At 40.6% G+C, this 10,313-nt stretch overlaps 1 protein-coding gene across 1 annotated transcript; it reads right to left on the reverse strand.

Annotated features, from left to right (window-relative positions):
• Positions 1–779: 779 nt before the first annotated feature.
• LOC123872745 (multiple inositol polyphosphate phosphatase 1-like) lies at positions 780–9,001 on the reverse strand. The gene is made up of 11 exons (XM_045917262.1): positions 8,859–9,001; positions 7,210–7,394; positions 6,200–6,288; positions 5,852–5,917; positions 4,980–5,104; positions 4,344–4,506; positions 3,745–3,843; positions 2,780–2,989; positions 1,969–2,173; positions 1,770–1,857; positions 780–1,085 (listed from the first exon to the last, which is right to left on the reverse strand). The coding sequence occupies exons 2-11, from the start codon at positions 7,376–7,378 to the stop codon at positions 818–820; spliced, it is 1,482 nt and encodes a 493-aa protein (XP_045773218.1). The 5' UTR covers positions 7,379–7,394; positions 8,859–9,001; the 3' UTR covers positions 780–817.
• Between the last annotated feature and the right edge of the window lie 1,312 nt (positions 9,002–10,313).

Below are 10,313 nucleotides of genomic sequence, written 5' to 3' on the forward strand. Positions count from 1 at the left end.
CATGATATTGCTGACATCAAAATATTTTTGGAGTAATTTATTAGCGTTCGTAGATGTATAAAGTTTACAAGTGCTTTGAGCATAAATTAATTACTATCCATTATTATAATATCGCTAACTACTGCTGGCCTCTTCAATGGAAGCTTGCTTGAAATGAAACGGGCGATGGCGAGAGCTATGCAGGAAGTTTTTCTAGGTACGTGATAATTAGGCGGGCATGTAGTTCGAAGAAACCCTTGTAAGTGCCGTGGGAAAAATGTTTTATAGGTACCAAAATTTTGTAGGTTATATATTTGTAATATTGTAAATAAGCTCTGCCAATATAATATTGTACAAAATTCGATTTTGTAAAAAATTTATAACACCCCCGACAAGTGAAGGTTACAGTGACTAGAAAAAGCTGATAACTTTCATAAGGCTGAACCGATTTTCTTGGATTTTAGCTAAGAACACTCTCGATCAAGCCACTTTTCAAACACAAACGACTAAATTAAAATCGGTTCATTAGTTTAGGAGCTACGATGCCACAGACATATAACAGATACACACGTCAAACTTATAACACCCCTCTTTTTGGGTCGGGGGTTAAAAACCCTGTACCAAAAAATTCCTACTTATACTATCAAATGCGAATTTTTACTGACCATTTTTACTGACTAACCAACGGAACCATGTCAAGAAAGGGCGAGAACTTTTTCTCATGAAAGGGTTTTGTGAAAAAAAAATTGCCCTGATATTATAACCTCTCCCACTATAATTACTCGCTACGAACTTATTGCCGTAAACATCCAGCGATTTTTACGTGAAAATAATTTATTTACAAAACACTCAAAACAGTTATGATCAATACAAATAGAATAGTCGCCATTCCAATCTTAGTATTAGAGCGCCCAGTCAAGAACGCCGCAGTTCCGGCCCCTGACTCCGCCCACTCCTTGGCACAGAAGTCCAGGTCCGCTTCGCTGAACACCTGGAAGATGTCCAGGAATTGTTGCCAGGTGCAGCCTTCTTCTGGGCAAAGAGGCGTCGGTTTCTCATTTATGAACAAACGGACGCGGTGAGTTTGTTTCCCTGACTCGTCACACCTGGAATTCCATTTTAACATGTACACAAAAGCAAGTGGTCAGCAGAGTGCTTTGAGGTTGAGATGTATATACTGAAACAGTTCCAGATACTAGGTATTTGATGATACTAGATTGCACCTGTTCCAACTTTTAAAATACTAAATACTAGAAAAACTCAAAGATTTGAATAGTGCAGACGTTCAAGGAAAACAAGGAAAGGAGGTGTAATTTATGGCTTTGAAATAGCCTAATATACATTCTCGATATCCACACATTAATGGTTTCCCACGGTGCGTGATTCTGCAGATTATCACGCACAGCCACGGACACCGCGCAGAACTCGGACGACCACGACTTGTCTGCGCTACCACGGACGATACTTTTCCCATGGTGCGTCACGTCAGTGCGGGCTGGTCCGCGTCCGTCCGCATTATCACGCACCGTGGGAAGCCGGTATTATTGATACTTATTTATATTTAATTTTGAATGCCAATGAAACCAGATTAGACTAAAAACTGCCAAATGTCTTGTAAGTTGCTCTGCGCATATTATAATTGTAATATTCTGATTTTTAGGCTTTTCTACATTCAAGTTTCTACATAGATCAATTCCTTTTTGCTCTGGATATACGGAACCCTAAAACCAATCAAAACTAGTTTTGACGAACGACGTTGTTATTATACACAGAGAAAGATAGCTATATACCTGGATAGAACAGCTATGAAGTTAGAAGCGAACGGAGCAAACTCACTGGTTCTCCACATCCTCGACATAGGATCTGTATCTTGAGAATCTAAAATAAAAATTTAAAAGTAAAAAATAATCTAAAAACCTATAGTATTGATCCCGGATATGCACCTAACTTTCTTTAACGGTGAAGGGAAATATTTAAACATTAACCTACCATCATTCTCTTCTTTCTTGATCCATTTTATCCCGGCAGACCCTTGAAGTGGTTTAGGGTCCTTGTATAGTCCGAGCGCACAGAACACCATATCCAGCATTGTGTCGTGGGTGAAGTACGATACGAGGGTCTTCTTGCCTTCGATCGCATTCACGAAGTTTTCGTACAAGTCCTTCAGGGGTAAGGCGCCGAGGTACGAGTTTACCTGTAAGTTGGAAATTCTGACAGAAACTATGAAGACAGACGGACGATATAACAGTTCCTCAAAACTTGAGCTTAAAACTTAAGTGGAGGATAGTTTCAGAGGATAATTTGAAGCAACGAAAAATGGTAACATATGGACCTGAGTAATGGTCGCTAATTAAGGGGCCACAAAAGTCAAAATCACTCAGCGGGCGATGGAGAGAGCTATGCTTGAAGTTTCTCTACTTGATCAAATCAGAAATAAGAAGACTCGTAGGAGAACCAGAGTAGCACCGACAGCTCAATGGGTAGCTAAGCTGAAGTGGCAATTGGCAGGGCCTTCGAAAAAGCGATAGACGTTGCGGTCCAAAGGCTTGCACCGGAAAGCGCAGCGTTGGAAGACCCTTCATTAGGTAAGCATGACAGAAAACATCAAACGGGTCGCAAAGAGCCGCTGGATTCAAGCAGCGTAGACCGTGGCATTTGGAAGTTCCTACAAGAGACCTATGTCCAGCTGTGGACAATTTACATCTATCGGTTGACAATGATGATGATGAAAATAAAAGCTTGTAAAAAGCTTATCCTACCCATGAACATGGCAGGTTGAAAAATAAAAATCCATACTTACCCATGATCCATACCCATTTCTATAGTAATGGCGTACATCATCCCTATACTCCAATACCAACAGGTGTCGGATAGAAAAGAAGGAACACCAGGGGGAGCGAAGCTTCTCACTCCAGGACCTATCAAAGCGGCACAGTTCGTACAGAGTGAAGACTTCAGTGTGCGTCAGTTGGTAATCCACTGGCAGCTTCGACTGCAATTCATCTCTGATCTGGAAGAGGAAAAGTTTGCCTGGAGAACTCCTTGAAGTACTAGATGATGCCTGCGTTTTCATCCATGTGGAGTTAGGTTTCAAAAATCCCGTGGGAACTCCTTGATTTTCCGGGATAAAAAGTAGTCTAGCCTAAATTGCTAACATTATCTAATTGGTACAGCGACATACTTTTGTCCAAGAAAATCAAAGAGTTTCCACAGGATTTTTAAAAACTCATCAGCTAGTGGAAATGTGCTTATTTGGATTTCATATTTAGTCGTTATTTAGGAGCCCTATTTATGTCACCCTGCTGTCTGTCTGTCTATCGGTCTGTCTGTCCGTGCATCCATCCGTCCGTCCGCCCGGCTTCTTCGATTTTCAAATTTCAAAGAAATTCAATTACATCATTTTAAGGGGGCTCCCATAGGTACCTACATAAAAAGGTGCCGAAAAAAAAAAAATTTTTTTTACCCTAGCATGTGGGGTATCATCGATTGATCTAATAAGGGCCGGCGCACATATGGCGGAGCGTAGCGCAGGGCATTTTTCACAGTCAAAATATTATCGACATTGTCCTCATTGAAATAATATCTAAAATCAACTGTGCATTCGTGCGGATACTCGCGCAAACCCGCGCGTGCTCACGCATTCTCTGGTAGAAATTCGCGTAATGTGTTACGCGATTAGAAAACTTCGCGGGCATGCTCTGCGCTGCGCTCCGCCATATGTGCGCCGGCCCTTACTCTCCTTGCATAATATTGAGGAATACTCACAGCTAAGAATTCTGGACTTGTATCGTAAGCCGCCAGCTCATCGGTTAGCAGCTGGCCGTGTAACACCTCGTCTTGGTATCGTTGGCAATTTTCATATGGCTGAAAAATCCATTGGAGCGTTTTAAAATCTGTTTCTGTTCCGCTGTAGTATATTGTAAGTATTATATTTAATTTAAATAAAAATTATAATTAACAGTTCTTTAACTGTGATACATTGCTTGCTCGCTTAGCGTCACAACAATGCCTAATAGAACAAAATCCCGGAACCGGAATTCTTCGGGACACGGGTCAAACTTTTGTCGATCCATAACTCCGTCAAAGAACCGATTTTAACAATTCCTTTTTCTTTACAAAGATTTTACTGTCAGGTTGGTAACTGTTGGTACCGTGTAAGTTTGGTGAAGATTTGATGAACAGTTTCGGAAATAGACGATGGAACTCGTCAACTTTTCTCAGTGCAATTCAATACGGGTTTCGTTGTATTCAGAACAGTTTCTTCCTAAGTAGATAGATTCTATTAGGTATAACACATTCATACCCATATTTTGTCTCTGGAACAGGTAGGTTAATTAAAATTAGAAAAGATAAGTAGCACATACCCGCAAGACGTCATCTCGATCCAAAGGTGGATGGATACCCATTGAGAGGTTTGCTAGGGATGGTGTGCCAGCAGTCATTCCGTGAACGAATGCCTTAAGACTGGTAACAGTTCTTTGTTGGTTCGTCGCTCTAAAGTGCACCTTTTCAACGGATTTCAGGAAGCTGTTCAAGAAAAAAAAACCCTTTATTGACTTTTTCTAGGGTTATTAGGGTTCTGTATCCAAAGGTACCAAAAAGTTTTTAAAAATTGTTGTATAGAAGCAGGCGTTATTTTGCGGAAGTCCATGATATACAAGGAACCAAAAGCTTTATAACCCGCTAATCCGTTAAACCGAACAAATCTGCATGGTGCAACTGCAGCATGCGACATGCACCGCCCGCCCTCCCACTGATAAACATGCAGGAAAAGCCAGCCACCAAGCAAGCAATACGCAACACCACCACGCAGCACCACACAAATCCCAAAATCAATCGACGAACGTTTCGCCCCGACACCGGAGCATCCTCAGGAGATGTAAGGTCTACATCTCCTGAGGATGCTATATCAGTGGGATTTGTTTGGTTTAGCGGATTATAGCAAATTAAGCCTTTGGATCCTTGTATAAAGTTAGAAAATATATTGTATACAATTTTACTTTTGGTACTGAATCTCTATCCTCCTGCCGAGATCATAAAGCTCCTCGTAGCCAGTGCCAGTGAGGTAAGATGCGGAGCTGTCCAGGGTGGAGTTCCAGCGCCAGTTCATCAGATCATCCGTATCCTGGAAATGATTTCCATTAAAGAGTTTTTTGGTAAATATAATGGTGGAGCCATCCATATCCATACTTCCATACTAATATTATAAATAAAATACAGACATATACACGAAAGTGTGTATGTCTGTCTGTCTGCTAGCTTTTCACGGCCCAACAGTTTAACCAATTTCGTTAGGTACAGAGTTAGCTTACATCCCTGGGACGGACATAGGCTACTTTTTATCCCGGAAAGTTAATGGTTCCCACGGGATTAAAAAAACCTACGTCCACGCGGACGAAGTCGAGGGTGTCGTCTCGTAATAAATATTTCATCATCAACATCATGATCAACCCAACTGAGCACGGGTCTCCACTCAAAATGAGAAGGGTTTGGCCATGGTCTACCACGCCGGCCAAGCACAGATTGGCAGACTTCACACACCTTTAAGAGCGTTACAGAGAGAGCTCAGTCATGTAAACTCCACGATGTTTTTGTCTAGAGGGAGGCTTCGGCCGTGGCTAGTTACCACCCTACCGGCAAAGCCGTGCCACCAAGCGATTTTGCGTTCCGGTATAATGCCGTGTAGAAACCAAAACCAACCTTACTACCAGGTGAGATCGCAGTCAAGGGCTAACTTGTATCTGAATAAAAAACCTCAGGTCGGGTGACTGCCAATCCACACGAGGCCAGCGTGGCCTAAACCCTTTTCATAAAGAAGACACCGGTGCTTGGTAGTGAACCGGCGATGGGTCAATCATGGTAGACAAGTAACCTGTGCACAATTATTGTGATGTCTTAGATGAACAGTAGGGTCATGCAGCAGATGTTTTATTTTGGCCTGCAGCGCGCTGATGTTCCTCGTGACATCAGCGCCGGGGTTGCGGTTCCCGTGCCGGTGGAGCGACCAGATACTTAGCACTTCACAACCTGAAATAACATTATTTATCTATCGACATTTGTAAATAATCAACAAATTGTTAGTGTGAGTCAACCTTAACAGCCCCCCGCCCCCCTCCCAATGATTTGCCCCCGTGTGGCAAATCATTGGTAAGCAGAGCTTAAAATAGTGCCGTTGTAGTAGATGAACAGTAGGGTCATGCAGCAGATGTTTTATTTTGGCCTGCAGCGCGCTGATGTTCCTCGTGACATCAGCGCCGGGGTTGCGGTTCCCGTGCCGGTGGAGCGACCAGATACTTAGCACTTCACAACCTGAAATAACATTATTTATCTATCGACATTTGTAAATAATCAACAAATTGTTAGTGTGAGTCAACCTTAACAGCCCCCCGCCCCCCTCCCAATGATTTGCCCCCGTGTGGCAAATCATTGGTAAGCAGAGCTTAAAATAGTGCCGTTTCCACAGATGAAGGAAATAACGTTATCAGTGCGTGTCACCCTCACCTCACCTCGAGAGGGGCCGGGTGAATGAATTTTGCTTGAGATACAAGATTTTTTAGCCAAAAACGGCAAAGATAAATTCAAATCGACGTTTGCAATTACGCCTATTTTCCCCAAAAGAAAACATAATATTACACAAGTTAAAGACTTCTGAAATTATTTGAAAGTAAAATGTGGCATGACTTTGTTAGTTTTTCAATTTTCCAGTTTCTTATATAGTTTATTTACACACACAGTTGCCTCAGAATTTTGCCCTCTAATAGAGATTTTTCAAGGGTCATAAAAAAACGTTCGAAAAAAAATATTTCAAAATTTATCTTTTTAGGGCAAACATAATGGAGAGATGACTCGATATACTTATGGCTTATCTAGAATAACAAATAATAGAATAATAGACGTACGTTTCTATGGAGAAGCGCGTAAGAAGAGCCAGTTTAAAAGATAGATAGCTTTAGTACTGTTTAACTTTTTGTGTACTATGTAGAGATGAGTGGACCGGCGATATGATGATAGATAGATAACTCACAAAAGGAAGAAACAGAAAAAAAATAAAAACAGTTGTATGCAAAGGCGGCCTTATTGCTCAGAGCAATCTCCACCAGGCAACCTCTGGTGAAATGAGACACTAGGTGTGTTGGATAGTACTAACACGCAATGAATATTGAATTTAAATATATTTTTATATACGTATGATTTATATATTTATATGAGATGATGTTGAATGGTACGTACCGTCATCTTCTACTTGGTCCCTCAGGTCTCCCCGAACACTGTCGTATGGAGTCGCGGTGCCAAACATGTCATACATGCACTTGTCATTCCAGTAGCATGGGAAATTTTTACTACACACCACTATACTGAATAAACCAAGTAACAGAAACAGCGCCTGTTTCACGCCCATTTTTGCTTCTTTTGCACTGAAAATAAATAAGAATTTAATAAAAACACTCTTATCTAAAGGCTGTTGTAAATACTATTTAAGTGTGACAATGCAGCATGCTTATAGTCTGTTCTTTCATTGCTCGGTTTAACCGATAAACAAATCGCAAAAAACCAGTCAAGTGCGAATCAGGCCTCGCTCTTTTAAGTTTCCATAATAATAATTATGAACATCATATTTTAGGTGTATGAAATACTAGAAGATGCCCGCGACTTCGTCCGCGTGGATTTAGATTTTTAAAGATCCCGTGAGAACTGTTTGATTTTCCGGGATAAAATGCCTATGTCAATTACAGGCACGCAAGCTACCTCGCTCGGTAACAAATTTCATTCAAATCTGTTAAGCGGCTGGGTTTTTAGGAATCCCGTGGGAACTCTGATTTTCCGGGATAAAAAGTAGCCTATGTCCGTCCCCGGGATATAAGCTAACCCTGTACCAAACGTCAGAATCGGTTAAACCGTTGGGCCGGTTCTAATTTAATGGTTGGGTTCTGGTCAACGTGTTACACCAAAAACCAAAATTTCAAGTTTGTAACTCATTTCGTCTATGAGCTAGAAAGCTGTGACATGCGCCGGACATACAGACGGACGGATAGACAGACAGACAGACAGAGACAGACAGACTGCAGAGTGACATTTATAGGGCTCCGTTTTTACCCCTTGGATACGGAACCCTAAAAAACCGCATTAGAGAAACGCATAAGCGACGCGATTTCCCCGGCGCTTAAAACCTTCTGGAGTTCGGTTTTCCACACGGTAATATATTACTATGTCAGCTCTAAGCTCGCAGTAAAAAGGTCGTATGGGCTGCATAGAGTGCACCTCTTACGCATTTCAGCGAGAAGCTACTTTTTTTGTGATGTAACAACAAATTCACAGTTACCGGATTTTTCTTTTACTTGTGTTGACCCACCTGCCAAATTTTATGATTCTAGGTCAACGGGAGTACCCTATAGGTTTATTGACAGCCACTACAGACAGACTATAAGCACGGTAATAATTATATACATAATATTACCGTGTACCGTTACCGTTACCGTTATATACATAATATTACCGTGCTATAAGGGTTCCTTTTGAGACACTGAACTCTAAAAATAAAAAATATTTTTTTATCCCATAAAATTATATAGAGTTCCCACTGTTTAAAAACCTAAATCCACACGGACGAATTCGCGGACATCAGCAAGCAAAGAATAAGATTAAAATCCATACTTAATATTAAAAATGCTTAATATTAAAAGTGTGTCTGTCTGTTTGCTATCCTTTCATGGCCTATCCTATCAACCGATTTTGACGAAATGTGGCGCAGAGATGGCTTGTATCCCGAGGAAAGACATAGGGTTTCTGTCCCGGATAATCAAAGAGTTCCCACGGACGGTTCCTAAATACACGTGGATAAAGGTGCGGACGTCATCTAGTGTAAAATAAATTTGACCTACCTGTTATCAAAAAACTTGTCACTCAATTAAAAAACATCTTAGGCATGCTAATATATTATTACGGAATATTAATTAATAAAACAACAATTTGTTACGAACCCACGACTGTTCGTATCCAAGCAGAGCGTGTACTAAAAAAGTAGCTAAGCGCTTGTTTAGACTTTATAGAGAGAGAGCCAGCGCATGCCAGACCTTCGTTATTTTATAAAAGCTGGTTTCTCTGCGTATTGTTCCCAACACTGGGAGAAACGATCAGCGACTATGAAGGTAATATGATGTATTAAAGGTGTAAAAAAACAAACTTTTAGATGTGCAAAGGCCCCACTTAAACATATGAAAGTAGTATAACAGCAACACCCGAGTGTTCACATACAAATCACCAGTAGGCAGTCCCCGAGCTAGTTCAGACATACCAACTTATAACGTGCGGATGTGATTTTAACTGCGATGTTTGGAACCGCACGGTTCCAAAGGTGAAATGAGGCGACATTACTGTCAACCTTCCTCTCTCCTGCATAAAAATTATTCAAAAACCGCTCACCGCACTTTTTAATTTAATTAAGTTTAATTTAAACATCTTTATTGCTAACAACAATATTGCGAAGAATAAAAATACAGGATACACTAAAAACACATTGATCCTCAATAGCTCAACGGTTAAGGAGCGACTGAGGAGGTTCAAACTCTACGGTGCACTAATGTCCGACATACTCCTAGCACAAGCTTTAGGTCAGTTAAAAAACACAGAGCGAGTAGCCATAAGGTACTACTACAGTGATCTCTTCCAGGCAACCCATGCTTGAGAGCTTTGATGAAGCGATAACTCGTTGGCGGGTGGAACCTAAAATAGTGCCATTTCCACAGATGATGGAAACAACGTTATTTGTGCATGCCATCCTTTCCCTCTAACTGCACCTCACCCCGAAAGAGGTCAGGTAAATAAATTTTACATGAGATTCGAGATTTATAGTCAAAAACAGCAAAGTGCAGACCGATGTTTGGAATTACGCCTATTTTTGGCAAAAGAAAACATTTTTACACAAAGTGTGACATGAAGTTGGTAATTTTTGAATTTTGTAATTTTTTATATTTATTTTATTTAGGTACGAAGTTGCCTCAAAATTTGTCCTACAATAGAACTTTTCAAGGGCCATTACTTTGAAATACGAGTAAATACAATTTTACTATATTAATTATATTTTAGGGCATAGATAAATATAATATATAAAAATGTAATGGTGAGATATAGTTATATATATAGAACAACAAAGAATAGAATAAGTAATAGGCGTAATACATTTGTATGGAGAAGCGTGTAAGAAGTGTAAGACTTAAGAACTCATATTTTTCTGAACAAAATTTTTACTGCGTTTCCAACCGTGCGGTTAGCATACACGTCTGAAATGCTCTTATAATCGCATCTCCGCGTCCGCTTCCGCTGTTTATAGATTCGTG

This window comes from Maniola jurtina, chromosome 15, assembly GCF_905333055.1.
Source record: "Maniola jurtina chromosome 15, ilManJurt1.1, whole genome shotgun sequence".
Taxonomy (NCBI): Eukaryota; Metazoa; Arthropoda; class Insecta; order Lepidoptera; family Nymphalidae; genus Maniola; species Maniola jurtina.

Bases quoted from the DNA above. Each gene is read 5' to 3' on its own strand.
- LOC123872745 (XM_045917262.1), bottom strand. From the start codon at position 7,378: ATGGGCGTGAAACAGGCGCTGTTTCTGTTACTTGGTTTATTCAGTATA. The intron at 5,918-6,199 runs GCCAAAATAAAA...AGCGCGCTGCAG, and splicing joins GGAACATCAGCGCGCTGCAG to GCCAAAATAAAACATCTGCT. The intron at 1,858-1,968 runs GTAGGTTAATGT...TTTTTATTTTAG, and splicing joins CAAGAAAGAAGAGAATGATG to ATTCTCAAGATACAGATCCT.